The sequence below is a fragment of the Rattus rattus genome, chromosome 5 (genome assembly GCF_011064425.1).
Source record: "Rattus rattus isolate New Zealand chromosome 5, Rrattus_CSIRO_v1, whole genome shotgun sequence".
Classification (NCBI taxonomy): Eukaryota; Metazoa; Chordata; class Mammalia; order Rodentia; family Muridae; genus Rattus; species Rattus rattus.
Window position 1 is genome coordinate 123,949,800 of NC_046158.1, and position 25,069 is coordinate 123,974,868.

Below are 25,069 nucleotides of genomic sequence, written 5' to 3' on the forward strand. Positions count from 1 at the left end.
GCTCCACAGTGAGGAGGGAGGGGGCTATTGCTCAAGGTCACTGCATTCCCAGTCCAGTGCCCTGAAGGAAACCTGTCTGCTGCCCAGCCTCCCAGCAGAGCTGCCTCAACTGGGGTACGTCATGCCTGGGCTAGCTTCTCTTGCTCCAGGGTTTGTCATAGGCTTCACCCAGGGCCAGCTTCCAGGGAGGAAGCAGGGCCCTTCATCCAGCAAGTCCTAGCTTGTGAAGCCAAAAACCACAGGAACCCCAGGGTCACCAAAAGAAGAAAGCAATGAGTTCTCAAGGCTGTGCCCCAAGGCGTATCTAACCCAAGCCTCTCAGTGCTCGGTTTCTCTCACCAACCACTGCTCTACCCACCTGACGAGATTTGCCTCTTCAAATCCTGTCTACCAGGACAGAACCATCAACCATCCTCCAAGTAACTGAGTCCAGTGTTTTGTCACACAAGCCCTCAACAGGACAACTAAAACTCAAACCCTATTTTGTTTTAGGGCTGAAGAGATGGTTCAGTGGTTGGGGACACTGACTGCTCTTCCAAACGACCTGGGCTCAAATCCCAGCACCCACATGGCAGCTCACAACTGTCTGTAACTCCAAGATCTGACAGTTTCACACTGACATACATGCATGCAAGCAAAACATCAATGCACATAAAATAAAGGGAAATAAATAAAAATTTAAAAAAAAGAGAGGTTTCACACGAACATTTCATTTATTAAAATAATTTCTGTAAACTCTTTCAGAAAGAATATACATTTTCCTTGCTCGGGAAGTGTTTCAAGGCACCATAAGATGACTGTCTCTTTAAGAACACCCCTCTCTCTATTCATATGTGAAAATTCTATTAGGAAAAAAACACACAGAAACACACACACACACACACACACACACACACACACACACACACACACACACACACACACACACACTCACACTCACGAACCCGTATGTGACCTCAACCACCAAGAAAACAATAACACAGGGTACAGGGCCCGTTTGGCAGAATGACTGACAACTTTGGGGTGCTTCTTACTGTTGCAAAAGAAAAGAGAGGTGGACTGAATACTCGTCACTATAAAAAGATCCAGGGGAGCAGAGGGGCACGCCTCAGACCAAAAGTCCAAGTAAATGTGGCACTGGCGTCTCGTCTCTCCTCTGTCTTTCCTTGAGCTTCACTTCTTTTCCTCCTCTTCGCTCAGGGTGGAATTCTCCTGCAGCGGGGATGTCAGCTTGTTCTGCATAAGGGCCGCCAACTTTTTGGAAGTCTTTTTGAGAAACGTGCTACCTGGATGGGCACTGTTCACATGCAGGTACAGGTCCTCCTGGGTGGGGCCCGTGTAGCCGCAATCCTCACACACATAGAGTTTGTCCCGACGTTGCTTGTAGGCATACTGCTGCTGTACCCCATGGATCTTCTTCAGGTGGGACTCCAAGGAACATCGCTGGGTGAAGGCTTTGTAACACACCTCGCATTTGTAGGGGCGAATGCCTGCAAGGAGGAGGGGCAGACGGTCACTTGTTGGTCATAGCCAAACCCCAGCCTCTCTTCTAGGAAGCCATAAAAGTCTCCCATGAAAAGACCTTTGATGATGTGGGGAAAGTGGGGCCGGAACCATCTACAAGGTACTTGAACAAACCTAACACACGTGGGCGCCAATGAGCCAGAACCCACCACTTGGCTCTGGGAGAGACATGAACAAACTCTCATCTGACTTAACCGTCTCCCTTTTAGCGGCCAGGTCAACACTGTTTTCAATGTGTGTACTGTCAGTGTCTCAGGAAACAGACTCTGAGACAAAGATCCTAGAATAAGTTTATTGGAGAGGCCGTCTGAGGAAGCAAGGGTTAGGCAACGAAGGACAGAAACGGGGAAGGGAGGCAGGCAGAGAGCAGGGATACTAACCCAGCCTCCGTCTGGGCATCGTGGGAGGCAGGGCAGCGTTCACTCACACTATGCTAAGCACTGCAGAGACGAGATGAAATGAAAGACCACCGGGTAGCTGGCTGGGGCGACAGCTAAGCTGGTAAAAGTGCTTGCTTTACATGCCCAAGGCATGGAAGTGGTGGCTGCTAGGTCCCAAAACACTCCCCTTGATTAATGTTAAAACTATGACCTTTACAAGTCTTAATACAATAGCATAGTGAAAGGGGAAGAAATCTGAAACATTTCAGAACTATGCATGAAGTCATGCTAAGTAATTCATTTACTGTAGTAACACGTGCCTTTAATCCCAGCACTCGGAGGCAGAAGCAAACAGATCTCTGTGAGTTCAAGGCCAGCCTGGGCTACACCACGAAACCATGTCTCTGGTTTCTGGGAATCAATGGCAGGTGGATCCCTGGTACTAACGGGCCAAGTGAGAGACCCTTTCTCAGAAAAAGGTGCCGTGGGAGACAGGGGGCACAATAAGACAACCCAATGGCTGACTGAAGGAGTTAGCCACCAAGGCTGACCCCTCTGAGCTTGGACACCAGAACTCCTACATGGTGGAAGGACATAAAGAATTGGCTCCCATAAATTGTCCTCTGATCTCCAAAATCACACATGACATGCATAGGCAGACATACCCCCACACACCTTATACTTTATGTGCAGGAAATAAATGTTGAGAGAGAACATACGGGGGTGAGTGACAGAGGACACTTGACATCATTGGCTCACCTCTGTCTACCACATGCTTGCGATCACACATGCACGCACACACAGAGATGACTTTACTGTGTCATTTTGTTTTTTAAATGAAATGTTGTAAGCAATGGTAATCCGTAATTTCAGTTAGAGTGTGAGAGCCTCCTGGGCTACCCAGTGCAGGGGGAGTCCATCAGAAGGCAGTAGGGGGATATTTAAATTTAAAATCAAAGCCAAGTCTGTTATATCACCCGAGGGAGATGGAGGTAGAAGGATCAGGTGTTCAAGGCCAACTTGAGTCATGTGACTACATAAGACAGGTCTGAACGATAAATAATAAATTTAAAAATAAAACTAAAAAGGTCCCTTTCTCACTTCATACATGTCTCTTCCCCCAGCCCAGTCATCAAAGAGTTTCTTGGGATTGTTTACAATTCATGCAAAATTATGAACATGTGTTAATAACATGTATATGTTATTAAATCTGTTTTAACGTGTATTTAATTGCTCAGGACATGGTCCGAAGGAGGATTTCTCAAAGTCTCCTTGAAAGATTCTACTCGGCAGCCAAGATTAAGCAAGTGAGTTTATACGCTGCCGCCTAGTCTCTTTAGACCTAGGTTGGGCCGTGCTTAGTCTGAGGTAAGAAAGGTACTCAGAGCACTGCAGCAAAAATCCTCACCAATCACCCAATCGCCAGAAAGAATGTTGTGAGCCAGCGAGGCGACAAGCCTGCCATGCTAGCATTTGGGAGGCTGACTTAGAAGGATTGCCACAAGGGGCTGGAGAGATGGCTCAGTGGTTAAGAGCACTGACTGCTCTTCCAGAGGTCCTGAGTTCAAGTCCCAGCAACCACGTGGTGGCTCACAACCATCTGTAATGGGATCTTATACCCTCTTCTGGTGTGTCTGAAGACAGAGACAGTGTACTCACCTACATACAATAAATAAATCTTAAAAAGAAAAGGATTGCCACAAGTCTGAAGTCAGTCTGGGCCGGAGTAAGATGCTGTCTCAAAACCAAAGCTGAGAATTTGTGCTTTGTTGTTGAGATAGGGCTTGACCTTGTCATTCTGGATGGAACTCACATAAGATCCCTGCCTCTGCCTCCTGAGTCCTAGAACTAAAGGCAAGAACCATCCTTGGCTTCACTGAGACCTTTTCAGGTGCTGGAGAGGTAGCTAAGGAGCTAAGAGAACTGAGTGAGGAGCCAGGTTCTGCTCCCACCATCCGTACACACAGGAGATCTGATGCCTCTTCCTAGCCTCCAGACCTGTACTGCGTACTACAGACATACGTTCAGACAAGAAGCCCATATGCACAAATAGATGGTCTTTCCACACGTGCGTAAGACTTACTTTGACCCTATTCACACTATTACCTACTTCTTTTTTTCCCAGAAAGTTTTGGAAACTAACAGGATTTTTCTTTTTCCTTAACCTTTTAATTTGTTCTTCGTGAATTTTATATTGCTCACTCCAACCCCACTCATCTCCCAGTAGCTTTGTGTCCGCCCTCTGCCCTTACAGCACCCCAAAAAGGGAAAAAACAGAAAATCAAAAAACATCTTGCCACAGAGGCTGTCACAGTGTGTCCCACAGTATACACGTTTGTCCACACATCTTTACTCTCCATGTTCATTGCAACGAGCCATTGTTCCGGTTCAAGGCCTCTGGCTTCTGCTACACCATCAATACCGGATGCTCACAGGACTCCTCTTGGATACCCTGTTGTTGCCCTGTGTCATGGAGACCCTGTAGCTTTGGATTTGTGCAGGTCATAGATGAGACAGGTGTTGGGGTGGACTCAAAGGCCTGGATTTGGGCCTCGGAGGTAACTAAGCTGGTCACCTCTCCAGCTCTCCTGCGCCTGCACCTCCAAGCCAAGCTGTCCTGCACCGTCCCTGCTCCCCCAATGCCAAAGCTGGCAAGGGGTGGAGGTCAGTCCTTCCTCTCTCATGCCCTTGGGGAAGCTCATTTTTGCCTTTACCTCCAGGGTCAACTCTACTCTGCTGTCCCGTGAGGTGCAAGGCCTACCCTGGGCATTCTGCAGGCATCAAGGGCGAGGAGGGGGAGGGCATTTCTCTCTCGCCCACCCCATGGCAAATGAGGATCAAGGCCTGCTCACCTGAACTCACCCCCCCACTTCCTCTTCTCTTTCTACTTTCTGCACGAGAGAAGCAAACAATATGTGTGAGTCACTTGCCTTACTTCAAATGACATGACATAATTTCACTGTTTATGGCTATATGATACTCCACTGCATCTCCAAGAAATGAACACTTCTGGCGCTTGACACGGAGCTTCCTAGTGCTAGGGTGACTCAGAAACAGGCAGGGCCACACTCAGCCTGGCCCGTGAAGACCTTATCACCTTCCCTGTAGTCTCGAATGCACAGTCTGCACATATCTTCTATGGGCAGAGCACCCAGCAAGGTCTGAGAAGGTCAGGAGATTTCAGGGGCCCTGCATCACCTGGCCAGGAGAGAAAGGGGCTGACAGAGTTTCTTTCCCTAGGAGGATACAGTAGAGGTTGCCGAGTTTGGTTTTGAGGCTGGGTGCTTTGTGATATAGACAGAGAAGGAGACGTACCATAAAAGCTCTAGTTATGACATTTCTAACTTATAAACCTGTTCCCTGCCCAGTGTTCCTGCTTCTCTTCTGACTCTATAATCTCACTGCTGGCAGACAGATGTTTTGTCAAAAAAAAAAAAAAAAAAAAAAAAAAACCTCCTTCCTGGGCTTGACTAAACTCTGGTCTCCAGGAGCTCCTGTTTTCCACACCTTCAAGGGAATGGAGGTGGACTCCTGTAAAGGGGATCTAAGCCCCTCCCACAACACTGAGGCCATGCCCATCATCTCCCTCTCTAGCAAAAACCAATCTTGTCCTAGTCAAAAGAAAAGGTTGGGGCCAGATTGGGAAAAGATCCTTACCAATCCTACAACAGATAGAGGCCTTATATCCAAAATATACAAAGAACTCAAGAAGTTAGACCGCAGGGAGACAAATAACCCTATTAAAAAATGGGGTTCAGAGCTAAACAAAGAATTCACAGCTGAGGAATGCCATATGGCTGAGAAACACCTAAAGAAATGTTCAACATCTTTAGTCATCAGGGAAATGCAAATCAAAACAACCCTGAGATTTCACCTCACACCAGTGAGAATGGCTAAGATCAAAAACTCAGGTGACAGCAGATGTTGGCGAGGATGTGGAGAAAGAGGAACACTCCTCCATTGTTGGTGGGATTGCAGACTGGTAAAACCATTCTGGAAATCAGTCTGGAGGTTCCTCAGAAAATTGGACATTGAACTACCTGAGGACCCAACTATACCTCTCTTGGGCATATACCCAAAAGATGCCCCACCATATAAAAAAGACACGTGCTCCACTATGTTCATAGTGGCCTTATTTATAATAGCCAGAAGCTGGAAAGAACCCAGATGCCCTTCAACAGAGGAATGGATACAGAAAATGTGGTACATCTACACAATGGAATATTACTCAGCTATCAAAAACAATGACTTTATGAAATTCATAGGCAAATGGAGGAACTGGAAAATATCATCCTGAGGGGTAACCCAATCACAGAAAAAACACATGGTTTGCACTTATTGATAAGTGGCTATTAGCCCAAATGCTTGAATTACCCTAGATGCACAGAACACATGAAAGTCAAGACGGATGATCAAAATGCGAATGCTTCACTCCTTCTTTAAAAGGGGAACAAGAGGGCTGGAGAGATGGCTCAGTGGTTAAGAGCACCCGACTACTCTTCCAGAGGTCCTGAGTTCAATTCCCAGCAACCACATGGTGGCTCACAACCATCTGTAAAGAGATCTGATGCCCTCTTCTGGTGTGTCTGAAGACAGCTACAGTGTACTTATATATAATAAATAAATAAATCTTTAAAAAAAAAGGGGGGGGGACAAGAATACCCTTGGGAGGGAATAGGGAGGCAAAGATTAAAACAGAGGCAGAAGGAACACCCATTCAGAGCCTGCCCCACATGTGGCCCATACATATACAGCCACCCAATTAGACAAGATGGATGAAGCAAAGAAGTGCAGGCCGACAGGAACCGGATGTAGATCTCTCCTGAGAGACACAGCCAGAATACAGCAAATGCTAGCAGCAAACCACTGAACTGAGAACGGGACCCCGTTGAAGGAAGAGCTTGAAGGGGCTCGAGACCCCATATGAACAACAATGCCAACCAATCAGAGCTTCCAGAGACTAAGCCACTACCCAAAGACTATACATGGACTGACCCTGAGCTTCAACCTCATAGGTAGCAATGAATATCCTAGTAAGAGCACCAGTGGAAGGGGAAGCCCTTGGTCCCACTAAGACTGAACCCCCAGTGAACGTGATTGTTGGGGGAGGGCGGCAATGGGGGAGGATGGGAGGGGAACACCATAGAGAAGGGGGAGGGAGGGTTATGGGGATGTTGGCCGAAACCGGGAAAAGGAATAACACTCGAAATGTAAATAAGAAATACTCAAGTTAATAAAAAATTTAAAAAAAAAAGAAAGAAAAAGAAAAGGTTGGGGCTGGAGAGAGCACTGGCTGCTGCTCCAGGGGTCGGGAGTTCAATTCCCAGCAACCACATGGTGGCTCACAACCATCTGAAATGGGATCCGATGCCCTCTTCTGGTGTGTCTGAAGTCAGTGACAGTGTACTCACATAAATACAATAAAATAAATCTTGAAAAAAGAAAAAAAAGAGAAGAAAAGGTTGGTTGGGAACCAAAAGCACCATCTGCTACCAGACATAATTAACCTACCTGTGTTCCAAAGTCCAAGGCCACTGGAAAGCCAGGCGCTGAACATCTGCCACTCATTAACGGAGTCTGTGGTCGATCTGTTAACCCTCGCCACAGCTCAGTCACCTCACCCACAAAATGCAGATGGTTCTCACACCCAGCATGGCTGCTCTGAGGACTAACTGAGTTATCACAGGCACAAGACCCGGCAAACACTGAGCACTTAGGGTGATAGGATGTCAGTGTTTAGCATCCCGCTCAACACGAGGAAAGCTCGCCATGCAGCACGCCGTGCAGGCGTCAGCTACCTGCTGCATCCCTAAGTACTTATTTGTCTTTCAACCACACCTTTAGTTATGGATTCTGTATTTCCCACCAAAAATGATTTTAAAAAGATGTGGTCCCGGGCTGGAGAAATGGCTCAGTGGTTAAGAGCTCTGCTTTTCCAGAGGTCCTGAGTTCAATTCCCAGCAACCACATGGTGGCTCACAATCATCTGTAATAAGATCTGGTGTGTCTGAAGACAGCTACAGTGTACTCGTATACATTAAATAAATAAATAAATCTTTTTTTTTTCTTTTTTCTTTTTTTCGGAGCTGGGGACCAAACCCAGGGCCTTGCGCTTGCTAGGCAAGTGCTCTACCGCTGAGCTAAATCCCCAACCCCTAAATAAATAATTCTAAAAAAAAAAAAATGTGGTCCCTAGGTGGCTGGCGGAGTCATCCCTCACTGCCTGCTCTTTTGAATTCTCTACCCTAGGACTTTATTACCTAGTTCATACACACACACACACACACACACACACACACACACACACAAACATACATACTACATACATACATACACATGTGTGCATTCATACATACACATATACACACATTCATATATACATATGTCTATATATGTACACACACAAACATACATACTACATACATACATACACACGTGTGCATTCATACATACACATATACACACATTCATATATACATATGTCTATATATGTACACACACACACACACACACACACACACGATCTTTTGGGGAGCTGTCAACAAAGGCTTGAGTTTTTCATTCTTTCTGTTTGTTTATCCTTAACACTAAGTTTCATATCCCACATCTCCAGGTAAATCCCCCTGGAATTTTCTGTTTGCTCTCCTTCCTCTAGGTCAAATGTTCCTTTCCTGACTTTGCTCCAATTGAGAACTCCAACAAGAAGCTCCAACACTGGCCTCCTGGCCGGAGCCTCTGGGTAGGCAAGTAGGTGATGCCCGTGAAACCCGGAATGTTCCCGCCCTTTGGCCTAGTAAGTTCACTTGCTCGAGGTTCCGTTAGAGACAGACTCACATGTGGGCAAAGGATAAACGAGAAAATTCATGGTGGCATTGCCAGAATTAAACAAGACAGAAAAGCAATCAGAAAATGGAAGCAAGTGCTTCTGGGAATTAGGAAAGGCCTGTGATAGAAATGGTCATGGTTTCATATTAAATGGACTATGATGAAAAGGAGTAAGGCTCATCCACCATGCCGACACCAAAGAGCCCCCAAGGTCTTCCCCCGAGCAGCCACAGGCCTTAGAAGCTTCCAGGACAAACAAAACAAAACAAAACAACAACAACAACACAAATGGCATATCGTTTTCAGAAGTGAACTGGGGCTGTACAAGAAACTTGGTGGGTTTTTTTTTTAAATCTCATTTTTCACTGGCCTCACATGCAAATACGTTATCTTTATTTAGGTAAAAGCAAATGTATATTTTAAGTTAAAATCTAAACGACCAGGCTGAGGCAGTGTCACAGGAGAGCTGGGGCTGCTGAGGACTTCTTCAGCTAGCAGCCCTGCCTTAAACTTCTGATCTGCATTTTTCCCAATCCAGTCAATCTTTCTCCTCAGGCCCCAAACAAAGACACCATTGTCCTCTCTGCTTTAGTCAGGCTGGGGTTTGTTTGCCTTCTGGTCTCACTCAATGTGGCCCCTGATAGAAGATAAGGCAAGAAAGCCCCTAGTCCTGTGGGAAGCCCCTCCCCAGCCCTCACCTCAAATTGGAATTCCTCAGGTTCTCTCTATGGAACGAAAGCCACAGGAAAGGCGAGAGCCTTCTTCAACCAGAGGTATAAGGTTGTTTTTTTTAATGTTTTCCTATAGCCCAGGCTGGCCTCAAACTAACTGTGTCGCTGAGCCTAACCTTGAATATCCTGCCTCCACTTCCCAGACGATGGAACTACAGGAGTGGGCCTCCGCCCTGGTTGTATATGGTCCTAGAGATTTAATTCATCGCTTTGCACTCTTCACCCCTGTGAGTGCCTCAGCCACACCCGATTTTTCCCATGGGTTCTTGGGACCAAACCACAGGCACTTACTGTTTGAGCCAGTCTTTTCATTTTTATTTTTTTTTTTAAGATTTATTTATTTTTAGTCAGGCATGGTGGCCATCTCAGCACTTGGGAGTTTGAGGCTAGCCTGGCCTAGCTATGAAGTTCTAGATCAGCCAGAGTTTCATGGTGAGACCCTGCCTCAAAAGAAATAATATTGATGATGATGATGATGATGATGATAATAACCTCATAAAACATTTATTTCTATTTTATGTGTATGAGCCTACATGTATATCACGTGAGCGCAATGCCTGCAGAAGTCAGAAGGTGGCATCAAATTCCCTACAGATGATGGCACGCTACCACGTGGGTGTTGGTAATCGAACCCAGGTCCTCTGCAAGAAAAACCAAGTGCTCAGGCTGACCTTGAACTTCAGTAATCCCCCTGCCTCAACCTCTGTGTGATGGGATTAGGCGCACGAGCCACCACACCGTCAGAGCTGCAGGTCATCTTTCCAGGCCTAACCAGTCATTATGGTGACTGACACTTGCTTTCGTTTTTTATGTCATCTAAAACCTTCCACAGCATAAGCATTCATTTTACCAAACAGGAAAACAAAATACTTTCAATGAATGCTGCATCTCAACGAGGTTGGCACCTTTGGGGCATCGAAATGTGTGACTGTGCACGCCCACCAACTCCTAGGTGCTGCCAGGGGTCCTCAAGCCATACTGAGTAGTGTGGACACGTGGGGTGGAGTCCAGCATGTGTGAGGGTGGGTCAGCATTTTTTTTAATGTCTATACCGCACTCCCCTGCCTTCTCCAAGTGTTCCAGCTGCCAATAGCCACACCTCTTACACCTAGCACAGGCTTCAGCCTACTCAGTACTTTTCACTGAAACACACAGCTCCCTCTCAAAATCAAATCATTTCTGTCAACAGGCAGCCATTCTTAGGCAGGAAACCTAGCTGGCCTTAGTAAAAAAAAAAAAAAAGCCCAAATCCAAAAGAATGTTCTGTAAGCACAGATGCGTGGTGCTTCTCTCGGTCTGTGAACTTAGCATACATGTTTTGGTTTTCTGATGCTCAGTGCTCCCCTCTCTCTTTCCACGTGGGTGAGTCCGGCCTCTGTGATCCTGTCCCTGACAGTGGACTAGAGAAACATCTCTGTGACGTATATGGAAGGTAGACCCACTTCTTAGGCTAATGCACAGCCCCAGTGCGCATGAAGGCTGACAGCTAAGAGCTCCTAGTCATCCCCTTCTCCTAGGATTGGACACCAGCAATTAACTTTCCCAGTGACGGGTGTGAAAACTATCCTCAGCCACGTCAGATTGAAACGGGTCTAGAAAGGTAACTGACAAACGGTGGACAGGACAGCATCAAAGGAAAACCCTCAGACCCCAGTTGCCTTCACTGCTTGACAAGTTTGTCCCAGGAGCTCGCCTCCATAAATCATCCTAACAAGGAACTGCTTCCGGCGTGCAGGGCCTGAGACCATTTAGAACAAAACCGCTTGCTACTCATTTACAGATTGCTTTCATGGCGTTGTTGATTCTGGCTTGTTTGGTTTCGGGTGTTTGTGGTGGGCGGGGGTGTTTGTTGCTTGTCTAGAATTCCCTGTTTAACACAGTCTGTCCTGGAACTCATGATGCTCCAGGCTTCTCCTCCCTAGAGATTACAGGCGTGTACCACCATGACCAGCGACCAATAAATACAGTTTAAAAATGCTACGGGCTTTTCCTCCACACCAGTGTGTTTATTCAGATATTTAATGAACCACCATCTGGATCACGCCCTTGCCCCCTAGCCTGGCTGAACCCTTGCCTGGAGACAGACAGACACACAGACACAGTCACACAGACACAGACACACACAGACACAGACACACACAGACACACATACACAGATACACACACACACGGAGACAGACAGACACACAGACAAACACACACACATACACGGAGACAGACAGACACAGTCACACAGACACAGACACACACGGAGACAGACAGACACACAGACACACATGGAGACAGACAGACAGACAGACAGACACACACCACAGAGAGCCAGAAACAGCAGAAACAGGCACAGGGACAAAGAATCCTGTGGTTACTTTTTTCTTGGTGAAGTCATACCCAAAAAAGGATTCCTAATCTTTTCTTTCATCTGTTTAGATATTAATGTAAGACACACTCAGGCTCTGGTTTCCCTGAATCTTTTTCAAGAATTTTTCTTTGAATTTTGGGTCTCTAATTAGATAATGTCCTCCGCAGTTGCCGGGATGCGAAGAGATGTTGTTGGTGCTAAGGGTGAGAGGCAAAATTAGCCGGATTGTCTGTCCATTCGTCTTTGCAGAATTTACCAACACTGCTAACCCTTCTATAATGGCGGTCCCTAGGATTCTTTTGCCAGGTATTTAAAATGCTAAGTACGGCTTGGTCTTTTTGGACTCTGTGCAAACATATCCCTCACCCAGCTGTCTCCCATCTTTGTGTTGAGTGTCTATATCTTTGTTTCTGACCTAAATATAACACTTAGAATAGTCAGTAGAGAAACCCCAATGCTCACAGCTAGACCAAAAGCAAAGAGTAAGTTTCCGCTAAAGTCTAAGATGGTCTTTTGGAACCAGCGAGGTCGGGTAGCACGAACTAACACATCCAAGACCTCTCAAACGTTTTCTGTAGTACAATCATGTCTATGGTAAAGACCAGGAGACAATCATAGCCCCTAGCCCCATGGCCTGCTCAGGTCACTGACTCCACATGTTTGTCACCAGATAAGATAAATGTAGCCCCCAGCTTCTCTTATGATCCAGTAATCTTTGGAGGAATCCTCCACTAGCACAGGAGTCTGGGCGTGGAGTCGGGTTCAAGCCATCCCCACAGTGCAGATTGTTCATTACTTTGAAAGCAAAAGTTATCATCAAATCTCTAAAAATGTCCAGCCAACAATTTCAACTATTATAGTGCTGTCCAACAGCAATTAAGGGGCAAACTACTTTAAATTTCTAAATTTACTAATGTAAATTTCTAAAAGGAGCCAGGTACAGTGGCACATACCTACAATTCCAGTACTCAGGAGGCTAAAGCGGAAGGTAGAGTTCAAGGCCAGGCTAGACTACAGGGGACCCTCTCTCAAAACAGAAGTAAACAAACAGAAACGATGAGATTCTTTGACAGGGTCTCACTGTATTTCCCTGGATAGCTTAGGACTCCATATAGACCAGGTTGTCTAGAACTCACAGAGATCCTCCTGCCTCTGCACCCTGAGCGATTAAAGAGATTATCTTCAACGCTAACATTTTAAACTTCTTTTAAACATTAGCAATTCAAAGTGGAATCTACATTAAAATTTGAGGTTTTTTTTTTATTAAGTCTTCAAAATCTAGTCTTAACTCAGCACATCTAACCACATCTAACTGCTGCTAATCCCAAGGTAGGAGCTTAGCAGCCACATCCAGCCAGTGGCTGTGGTCCAGTCAGACTCTGGAAGTGCCTCTCAATCACTAGAACGGCTGATTCAAGGCTGGCCAGGGTTACTCTGTGAGTTCAAGGCCAGTCTGAACAACATAGTGAGGCCATTCTCAGAATATAAAATTAAAACAGGCCTGAGATATAGGTTAATGTTAGAACACTTGTTCAGTGTGTCCAAGGCCCTGGATTCAATTTCCTGTATTAATAACTTCCTTGGTTAATTAATCTTTAGAGACAAAAAACAAAACAAAACAAAACAAAACAAAAAACCAAAAAACAAAAAGACAAAAACTTTGTAGTCAGATTCAAAGGAAATACAAATCTCATTTATATCACCAAGTTAAAAGACACTCATTTTCATTAGAAGTCATGATAGTGACTTCCCTTGGAGGAAAGCAGGTTAACTGAGAGAAGATAATGACCTCTAAGGCTAGAGGTATTCTGATTTTAATGTGGTTTTAGTTGCAGGACTCTAGGACTAGTCATTGGGGCGTGGGATAATATAATTTCAATGCAAAGCTCAGTTTAGTGAAAAAATAGTTTTTGTTTATTTTTTTAAGGAAAGGTATGGCCAGGTGTGGTGGCACACGCCTTTTAACCTCAGCCCTTGAGAGGCAGAGGCGGGCAGATCCCTGAGCTCAAGGCCAGTTTGCTGAGATCCAGGATAACCAGGGCTACAGGGAGAAATCCTATCTCAGCCCTCGTCCCACCCCCTACCTCCCCAAAACCCCACAAAAAGGTGTCTTTTGTAGACCAGTCCACTTTTTTAATGTGAGGACACCTTTGCCAGGCCGGGGAGGCGGCTCATGCCACCACACTCAGGAAAAATAAACCATGATAAAAACTAGGAAAGAAAATGGAATACGCAGGACCTAGGAAGGTCTAGGGTGGGGGGAGACTGACAGAGCTGAAGGCTTCATCTGGAAAGAGCTCTGGGCATTTCCCCTTTTTCTAACACCCCGGGGGAACCCTACATTCTCAAAGAATTTGAGGGACGGGGCCGATGCACACAGCGAGAGGCTGCTGGGAGGGTGGGCGGTGGTCAGGGCAGGACTTAATAGTTTAGGATAAGTCATGTTGAAATGGAGTGGGATGAGATCACTGGAGGCTTCATGGAGTGACCCCACACTGTGAGAGGCCTCATGCGAACTGGAAGGAGGTGTCTGTATTTTACCAGGAGTTGCAGAATTCTGAGCAGAGAAGTGGCATCCTTACAATTTTCCTCCAGGGCTTACTGGACCAAAGGTGTGGACTGGGCCTCAAATAGAGAGGCCTAGAGGCCAGATGTACCTAAGATAAAACTAATGAAGCCTGTGACCAATCAGCAGGTTTGGGATTGAGGCAAAAGGTCATCTCCCACCACCGCCTCTCTGGAACACACAGGAGGAAGTCTCAGATCCACGCTGCCTAAGTCAGAAAATGGGCTCAGGGTCAACGTTAGCGGTGGACCTTAGATTCTACCCCTAGCATTTAACAAAAAAAGAGAAAGAAGGAAAGTTGGGAAGTCAGGGAAGAGGCCTACAGGAAGATGCACGAACAGCTCAGCTGTTCTGCTGTCTTAAGAGGATCATGAGTCCCGAGTCGGGCTTCCTGCACAGTGGTGCACATCCGCAATCCCTGCCCTTGGGAGGCAGAGAAAAAAAGGATAGAGGGTTCAAGGCCAGCCTGGGCCTTTTCCTTTTTCTTTTTTCTTTTTTTTTTTTTAATTTATTTATTTTATGTATGTGAGTACCCTGTAGCTGTCTTCAGACACACCAGAAGAAGGCATCAGATCCCATTACAGATGGTTGCAAGCCACCATGTGGTTGCTGGGAATTGAACTCAGGACCTCTGGAAGAGCAGTCAGTGCTCTTAACCACTGAGCCATCTCTCCAGCCCCGGGCCTTTTCTTAAGAAAGCAAATGCAAAAGCAAACCAATGACAATAAGAGTCAGGAAAGAGGCACAACATATTTGAAGTCGGCCTTAAGCATCCCACCCTGCAGCCCGAGTAAGGGTGGCCGTATTAACGCAGAGATTCTGTGTTAGCCTCACTTGAACCTGTACACCATGCCCGTCTTTACAGGAGCAAACTCAGACAGTGTGAGTTGGCCTGCGTGCTCCAGGTGACAAGGCTAGCAGGTAGCAGAGCCAGGGATAGCCCAAAATGCCTCATTCTGTGTCCTTTAAAGAAATATCATCCTGCTCCACACTCCTAACTTGTCTGAGGGGGCTGGGGTGGGGATCGGGGATGACACAGGAACAGGAAGTGAGCAAAGCACACTAGCAGCCTCACCTGTGTGTGTGCGTACATGCCTCTTCAGGTCGAAGGTGTCGTTGAAGCCCTTGCCGCAGAAGGTGCACAGGTGCCTCTTTACCTGGTTGTGGCACTTAAGGTGACGGTTGAGCATGCGCTGCAGACGGAAACTCTTGCCGCACAGGTCACAGTTGTGAATCACGGAGTCGTTGCACGTGCCAGTGGTAAACTGGGAGTAGAGAGAGGAAGCGTGAGATCGCGGGGGCTCACTTGGGAATCCGGACATCTTTTCTTGCTGGGCTGAGCCTGGCTATGCTTCTGCCCCCTCTAAGGTGCATGTGGGCTCGGCTTTGCGCAGCATTGTTCCTGTCTCCCTCTAGCAGATCTCTGATTCCTATCTCTGAACAGTCTTGCAGCAGCCTTTTAACAAGACATGGGCATGGGACTGATGAAAAAGACAGACCCTTAAGGGAGAGGAGAGGTTCCCAGTTAGAGTCCCAGCAGCCACCTGGACTACGAGGAGGAAGCAAATGCTAAGGGTGGAGGAACAGAAGAAGGGGTCTGGGTCCTTGTCAATGGTTCCCAAAGGCAGACACAGTCAACCCTTTCTTCTTTGCCTCCTGAGTACGGTTCCAGCCACCAAGAAATAGAAATGGCACTGCAGAGATGCTTCAGTGAGTAAAAGCGCTTGCTGCCAACCTCGATGACAAAGACTGATGACCTTAATTCCGGACACCAACACACTCGGCAGTAGAGAGCCAACTCCCAGTAGAGAACCAACTCCCACAAGCTGTCACACGCCACAGTATACCCACACACAACAGATAAACATAATTCAAACTTGAAGGGGTAGGGGAGGATGAAAGTGGTTTCTCTTCCCCTGAACCTGGGCAGGGCTCATGACTAACGGAGAGCAGATACGATGTAATAATTCTGGGATGTAGGTCACCTGGTCACTTCACTCCCTCCCCCGCTAACCTAGCCACAAGGAGAGCCAGAGCTCTGTGCAGGGACACAAAGCTATGCACAAAGCCTCTCTTGACCTTCCAGTCTAACTCAGGGTCACCGCCACCTACCCAAGTAGCCTCAGATCACACCATTCCGTTGAAAACTGCCTAGCTGGACCACGCCCGAGGTCCAGACATCCCAATCATGCACAGATAAAAGCCTCGGTTCCAGAGCCTTATAATCAGTGAGGTCACAACTGAACCCCAGCCTCCAGGCTGTCCCCTATTCCGAATTCAGGGCTCTTTCAGCCACATTTGCTGTCTCTGTGGACAAGCACTGAACTGTTATCCGCAGGATGTGAAATACCAGATCTCTCTAAGGCCACCACATCAGAGACCCTGTGTATCAGTGGTTCTCAACTTTCCTAAAGCTGTGACTCTTTAATACAGTTAGTCCCGGGCTGGGGATTTAGCTCAGTGGTAGAGCGCTTACCTAGGAAGCGTAAGGCCTGGGTTCGGTCCCCAGCTCCAAAAAAAAAAAAAAAAAAAAAAAAAAAAAAAAAATACAGTTAGTCCCTTGTGCTGTGGTGACCCCCTAACCATAAAAGTATTTTTGTTGCTACTTCTTAACTGTGATTAAGCTACTGTTACAAATCGTAATGGAAATAATCTGATGTGCAGATCAACTTAGGTGACTCCCAGGGAAGGGTCATTCAACCGCCAAAATGGTGGAGACCCACAGACTGAGAACCGCTGCTGTAGATGGTCCAATGGCTCTGCCAGAACTGTCTGTAGGCAGCCCAAAGATTGGAGATGCAGCTCAGAAGCAGGGCTCTCATGTAGACATGCAGGCCCTGTGCTCTAACCCCAGGACCTTCATACATACATACATACATAAGTGGAGGTAGTGGTAGTGGAGGGGACGGCAGTCCGAGGAAAGGGACATGAGGCTAGGCAGTAGGCCTTACGGTCTGTACAGTCGTCCTTTGGCACACAGGATCGGCAGCAGGATCCTTTGCAGACACTACCTGCTGTGGGTGCTCAGGCCCCCGATACAAATCCCCACTATGGCTTCGGGCACAGTTAGACATATTATCCCATCCACATCTACATGACTTAAACAGATGTCTATAATACCTTATACCAATGTAAACTCTATGTGACTAGTTGTAGGCTGTACTATTTAGGGAATAAGGACAAGGGACAAGAAAAAGATCTGTGCATGTTTAGCACAGACACAATGTTCTTTTTGGATGGATTAGATCCACTGGGTGTGGAAGCCACGGGTATAGAGGCTGCCGGTACATCACTCCACTTCATTCTAAGAGCGGATTTTATTTTATGCTTCTGAAGAGTCCACGTGGACTCCTCCATTCAAGGCCTTTGGACACTCAGCACATCCACTCACACTGCTATTGCCTCCCGTTCCTCCATGCCCAAGGGCAGTACACAGTCAGTGTGCTGGGCAGCTGGGAGCAAACAGAAGGGTGACAGGACATTATTTCCCAGGCTGCTTCTTGCAATTCATTCTGACTGGCTCCTAGCTTGATTTGTCTGAATTAGCACTGGACTGACCGCTTGGTCCTATGGCCAAAGCCAGCCATAGTTGCTGGGATGTGGACCACCAAGGGAGAGGGTTGCAGGGGACCAAGCCTCTCAGCCAAGCAGAGTGTGCTGGGAAATGACATTCTGTCTTGTTCAATGTGAGCTGCCAGGGCCTGAGAGAGCAGTCACTGGGTGTCTACCTTGGGGACCCAATAGGTGGGACCTAAAAGCAAGAGAGAGCTCTGGAAGACAAAGAAAGACTAAACGAGGCCAGTGAGCACTCTAACTGCCTGAAGGGCACGTTACAGAGGGCAATGGTCACATGAGAGAGTGTAAGGAACCAACAACCAAGACAGAGACAACCGAAGTCTTGAAGCCAGCCCAGTCAAGGCTACATAGTAACACCCTGTCTGAAAAAAATAAAAGAGAGGGCTGGAGAGATGGCTCAGCAGTTAAGAACATTGGTTGTTCTTCTAGAGGAAGTGCCTGGCATCGACATGGAACTCCAGTCCTAGGAGATCCAATGCCTCCTTCTGACCTCCTTAAGCATCAGGCACACACGTGGTGCATGCACAAACATACAGCAAAACATTCACACACATAAGATAAATATTTAAAAATTTTCTTTTAAGGAGACAGAGACAATTGGCAAAGAATCATAGCCAAACTAGTTTCTGTCAGACTCAGAAGTTTCTGTCACTTCTCAGAAGGGAAGGGTATTTAGTTTGTAGGTGTATTTCTTTCATGGTGCTTTAAAATCTGGTCTATAATAGCAATAGACTGGATACATCCGAATGCCTATTAATATGGGTTTGAAAAAAACAAAATGACCGGAGGACCATGCAATCCTGCAGGGGCCAAGGGAAAAAGTCAGGACCTTTAGCTGCAACCTCCACAGAGGGACAGCAAGAACTATTCAGATATTCCATAGAAATAGAAAATAGAATATACATTATTTTACCTACTAAATTAGGGGTTACTTGCACAGAAGAAACAGAGTAACTAAGCCAGTAACAATGAGCTGGAGATGGCTCAGCAGTTAAGAGGTCACACCGCTTTTGCTGAGCACCTGAGCTCAGGTCCCATGACAGGTGGCTCACTCACAACCACCTCTAACTCCACTCCAGGGTATCTGACACTGTCTTCTGGCCTAAGGGCACCTGCACTCACGTGCACACTACCCTCATATACACAGAACTGAAAATAAAGGCCTGAGAGACGACTCAGTCATTAAAAACACTGGTTGCTTTTCCAGAGAACCCACCTTCAATTCCCACAGTTGTAATGGCTTACAACTGTGTGTAACTCCAATTTCAGGGGACCCAAGGCCCTCCTCTGGCCTACATAGGTACCAGGCACTCAACATGGTACACAGATACCCATGCAGGCAAAACATCCATACACGTAAGATAAATACATCTTTAAAACAAACTTCTGGGTTGGGGATTTAGCAAGGCCCTGGGTTCAGTCCCCAGCTCTAAAAACAAACAAACAAACAAACAAACTTCTAAAAATCAGCAACAAACAGATTCTTTCCAGCACATCAGTGCTGTCATATTGCTTGCATTTTTTCTTTGTTAACTTTTGAACTGGAACACATACTCTTGCTGGGCATGGTATTTACCATTTAGTGCCAGCACTCTGGAGGTGGAGACAGGTGGAACTCGGTGAGTTCGAAGCCAGCCTGATCTACAGACTGAGTTCCCAGATGGGTAAGACTACACAAAAAACCTGTCTCAAAAAACCAAGAACAGCTGCACCCACCAGCCCTGGTCTTCCATGTTTCTTGGTCCCCTCTCCCAGGATGGGCTGTAAGCCATGGAAAACATGGCTGATTCCTGGACCTTTTCTCCCTCCCTAGGTAGTCTCTCTGCTGCCTGGGCGGTGTTTACCGGGCTCACACAGGCACACCTAACGTTCTCTCTCCGCAGTGTTCGAAACAGAGGTAACCAGTCTCATTCCTTTACCTGGTTCTACAGGAACCTACCACAATTACGTCATGAACCGAAACTTAGACCAAAATTACATCCTAACCATGTTAATTATAAAACGATTGTGGTGGGCTGGGGAGTCAGCTCAGTAAGTGAGGTCCTTGCCTTACAAGTATGAAGACTTGAGTTAGATCCTCAGAACTCCTAAAAATGGCAGATGTTATGGTTGAGTCCCAAAGCTGGGGGGAGAAAGGATTCCTAGGGTAGGCAGTCTAGCCTGACCAGTGACCTCCAGAGCAGGGAGACCCTGTATCAAAGAAGGCAGACAGTGTTTCTGTTCTTTTTTTTTTTTTTTTTTTTTTTTTTCTGGGGCTGGGGACCGAACCAGGACCTTGTGCTCCTAGGTAAGCACTCTACCACTGAGCCAAATCCCCAACCCCTTAAAAATGCCTTCTAGGTATTCTTTTTTCTTTTTCTTTTTTTTTTTTCAGAGCTGGGGATTGAACCCAGGGCCTTGCACTTGCTAGGCAAGTGCTCTACCACTGAGCTAAATCTCCAACCCCAGACAGTGTTTCTGAAGATGACACATGGGGTTGTTTTCCTCTGACCTCTATAGTTTGCGCGCACCCACGCATGCATACACACACACACACACACACACACACATACATGAACATGCTTGCACCACCCACACATAGACACAATAAACAAACAAATAATCATGGTACACAGAGAGGTAAGAAATCCCAAGAGACTGTGATATGAAATGCCATTTAATATCCTGGAGCACGCATGCCTTTAACCCCAGCATTTGGAAGGCAGAAGCAGGTGGGTCTCTGAGTTCTAGGCCAGCCTGGCCTATAGAATGAGTTCCAGGATAGCCAGGGCTACACAGAGAAACCCTGTCTCAAAAACAAACAAACAAACAAACAAACAAACAAACAACCCGACAAAACCAAAAGTCCCGAATCACCATTTCTCCACGTGGAAACACAGTAACCAGCACCAGTCTCCTCCATAGTGTGAGAAGCTGGGGCAGAGCCAGGCTTCCCAGCTTCCTAAATTCAACAAGGGCTTCACTGCCCACAGTCTGAGAATGCAAGGAAGTAATTTAAGTTCTCTGAGACTTAATTTCATCACCATGAACTATGAATAATGGTATTTGCCTCTTGGGAGTAAATTAAAGAATTAAAGAGAAGAAAGCTACTTATTTTTTATTAAAAAGACAACAAAAGACAGCTATTACAGTTAGAGCAGTTCCAAAGTTCTAGAACGTTAAGACAAAAGGAACTAAGGGCAGGTGAGAGGGCTCAGAGGACGAGGATGCTTTCAGACAAGTCTGATGGTCTCCTCCCTGGAATCCGTATGGTGCATGATCGAAGGAGAAAACCAACTCATGCAAGGCATTTCTGGACAAACCCCCCCCCCCACCACACACACTTTAATCAGAACAAAAAAAATGTATACATTAAAAGATAATTGGTCAAAATTCCTTGTTCCTTACTTTGCTTTTGAATTTTCCTCTCTCTGATGGGAGAGAGGGAATTCACCTTTAGTCTGAGTCACAGTCCTTCACCCAAAATTCTGCAATCCAAAAAGCTGTGGCTGCCAACCTCCTCTCAGGTCTTCCCAGCCAGGAGAATCTGACCCCAGGGATAGAGCCTGCCCTATTTGTTTTGTTTTGTTTTGTTTTTTCTAGGTAGTGTTTCTCTGTGTAGCCTTGGCTGTCCTGGAGCTCTCTGTAGACCAAGCTGACCCTAACTCACAGAGATCTGACTGCTTCTGCCTCCCAAGGGTTAGCATTAAAGGTGTGTGCCGCAACCACCCAGCAGTATCATTTGTTTTTTTAAAAAGATATCTAATTAGTTAAAAAAATTTTTTAGATTTAATGTTTAGTCTATAAATGTTCTGCCCACATATACGTATGTGCACCATATACGTGTGCCTAGTACTCTTGAAGAGCACAGGAAAGGGCATCACATCTGCTGGAACTGCAGTCGTGGAATAGTTAGAAGTCACTTTATGAATGCTAGGAACTGAACCTGGGTCCTCAGTAAGAGCAACAAGTGCTCTCAACCACTAGGCCATCTTGCCAGCCCCAACTTGTGTTTGATACAGACGTTGTTAATGCATTTAATCATGGGGTACTGTTTCAGATCTTCCAGGAGGGAGACTTAGACTATGATACCTTCTGGAAATGCTTCCTAGTCTCACCTTAAGCTAAAATCAACACTTTGCAAGACTTATTAGTGAAGCAGAGAGACTACCACAGAGGCTGGGAAATGACATCAGCCTGGAAATCAACTCAGAGCAAGATAAAGAGTGGAGGAGTGATTCGCCAAGCTTAGGACTTGGCCGGTCTCTCCTCAGTCCTGTTCCCTGTAGGATCTCAGCTTTCATGTAATAAAATAAGCCAAATTCCAACTAAGTTCTAAAAAGCAAGCCTTAGTGGCCCAAAATCAAAATAAAACCAACCAACCAACCCCACAATAAACCAATCATTGTCAGGACTGTTGACAGAACTAGCAGCACTCAGGGGGGCCAGGGCCTGAACTGTATCTGACACCAGCTAACCAGGTGTCTAAGATCACTGCCTGTCAAACTTCTGAAGGAAAAGTCCCCCAGAAGCAAGCAGCCCTTGATGTTCTTGGGATGCTTCCACTAGAGACCAGGCCACTAAATTAATGCTTCTGTATCTGCAGGATATCCCAAGTCCACAGGTACTTTCTGGTGGCCATTTGGATAAGATTTCTACTGTCATGTGAGTCACTTACATCCAACTGCTCAAAACATGCCAAGTACATTCAGCCAACTCCTTTGGGACTAAGGTAGCATTGCCTAAGGCTCTTCAGCATCTCACATGACAGAATGGAGCACCTCCTCCAAGGAAGACATGATGAAGGGATGCTTCATTAGCCAGAGGTGGAGCTAGAGAAATGGCTCAGCAGTTAAGAGCACTTTCTGTTCTTGTGAGAAACCCAAGGTTCAGTTCCTAGCACCTACAACTGCCTCTAACTCCAGTTCTAGGTGACGTGATGGCCTTTTCTGGCCTTCATGGCCACCTGCACACACACAGTGCACATCAACTCACACAGGCACACACACATGCACTTAAATAAAAATAAGTAAATAAATAAGCCACAAGAAACCAAGACTCACTGGGTGTTGGTGGCTCCCACCTTTAATCACAGCACTCAGAATGCAGTGGCAGGTGGAGCGCAGTGAGTTCAAGGCTAGCCTGGTCTACAGACCAAGTTCCAGGACAGTCAGGGTACACAGACAAACACTGTCTCTAAAACCAAAAGAAAAAGGAAATAACTAACAATTAACATGACAATACCCATGAAGCCCAGTACCAAGCACTACGAATACTTAACAATTGAGAGAGAGAGAAAGAACTCCAAAGGGTTGAGCTCGGTTCAGGGCAACTTCCCTGTTCTGTTAATTAAACTTTGGGACATTGAAATTGGCTGAGGGAAATTACTGAATAGAGAATATCACTCTATTCATATACTTCTAACCTACACAAATAGATTTTAAAAAATTATAAACATTTCAATAGTGTAGTCCTTTGATTGTTGAGTGTTAGTCTGGAATGGCTGTTCTGTAGTTTATTTCCCCATTTACTTGGGGAAGGATATCTGGTCTGGTTCCAGATTTGGACTCCTGTGAATAAAGCTGCTGTAAGTGTCTGTGTTCAGGAGTGAATGTGGGTGTAAAGATTCTCATGTCTTTGAGTAAAGGACCAAATATGCAGAGAGAGAGAGAGAGAGAGAGAGAGAGAGAGAGAGAGAGAGAGAGAGAGAGAAAGAGAGAAAGGGAGAGTGCATTGATGCCCACAAGATGGCTCACCTGGTAAAAGCAACTACTGGCAAACCTGAGAACATGCGTTCAAATCAGGACCCACATAACTGAAGGGCAGAACTGTCTCTGACAATGTGTACCATGGCACGAGCGCACACACACACACACACACACACACACACACACACACACACACACACACACACACAAATAAATTCAAAACAATTTTAAAGAAATAGTTAATTAGGATCACTGAAGGACTTATTAATCGATAATCTTTATTCATAACCAAGACTTTCTGTTGGGTTTTCTTTGGTTTTGTTTTTGCTTTTGTTTTTGTTTTCAAAGACAGGGTTTACTAGGTAGCCCTGGCTGTCTTAGAACTCGATTTGTAGACCAGGCTGGCCTTGAATTCACAAACGTTTATCTGCCTGCCTCTGCCTCCCAAGTACTGGGATTAAAGGTGTGAACCACTACACCCAGTTATATTTTTTGTTTTTTAAATAGAGGTATGTGGTTATATAGCCTAGGCTTGCTTGGAACTATTGTCCTCAGCCTCCTGGGTTCTGGGATTATGGGTTTGCACAATCACATCAAGCAGAAAAATCAAGCATTCTTCTCCTTCCCTAATAAATATCCCCACAAAACCCAAACCGAATGCTTGGGAAAATCTGTCTCTACAGAAATATGCCTGCTAGGGTCTTAGGGTGCGGTTTAACAGGAAAGTACTCGATCAGCATGAACAAGGTCTCAAGGCCGTTGTAGGGGGAGGCATATGAGGAAGAGGAAGAACGAAAGTCTAATCCAATCAACGAGAGCTAACAGATGAACAGAACTGGCCTATCGCTTATAATACCAAAACATTCATGCCCCAAGCATCAACAGCTCCAACCATTACAGAAACGTAACAAGCAGGCAATGCCTCTTTAAGGAGCACAACCCCTCCCCATTGTCTCTCACACACAGAGGCATTCAAGCCAAACCCCAGTAACTGACCACACAGGCAGAGCAGTGCCCCTCCTAAGGGAGGGAAACCGCTACGCCATATTGGCCAATTCAGCAGCACTAAGGATTTTTGCTTTTAATCCTATGTGACTTATCCTACATGTGATAGGGACCACCCTGCTAGACGATGAGGCCTTAGCCTTAAAATCCATTTGAAGCTAACAGAGACTGAGGAATGCCCAAGGTGACTGACTGGCTAAGCAAAATCCACACTGTTGGGACCTCTACCAAGCAAATGACCCATTGCTCCAACAATTTACTTGCAAGTACATAAGAAAGGAGAAGGGGGGGGGGGACCGTAAATCGAAAGCAACCAAAGGCCATGCCAAACGTCAATCACGGTGTGTGGACATTACATGGACTCTGATTAAACAGACTGGAGGAGAGTAGGCATTTACAAGCCATTTAACAATGTG

At 46.1% G+C, this 25,069-nt stretch overlaps 1 protein-coding gene and 1 non-coding gene across 2 annotated transcripts in view; one reads left to right on the top strand and one right to left on the bottom strand.

Moving 5' to 3' along the window:
• Nucleotides 1-691: 691 nt before the first annotated feature.
• The window catches only part of Ovol2 (ovo like zinc finger 2), a 30,033-nt gene continuing 5,655 nt past the window's right edge, over nucleotides 692-25,069 (bottom strand). Inside the window, exons 3-4 of the mRNA XM_032904327.1 lie at nucleotides 15,461-15,650; nucleotides 692-1,490 (exon numbers count right to left, since the gene is read on the bottom strand). Of these exons, the coding sequence (XP_032760218.1) occupies nucleotides 1,174-1,490; nucleotides 15,461-15,650 (507 nt within the window). The 3' untranslated portion in view covers nucleotides 692-1,173. The remainder of the gene's footprint in view (nucleotides 1,491-15,460; nucleotides 15,651-25,069) is intronic.
• Nucleotides 23,243-23,373, top strand: LOC116902534. Its single transcript, XR_004388138.1, has one exon. It is a non-coding gene; the product is annotated as a small nucleolar RNA SNORA36 family (small nucleolar RNA).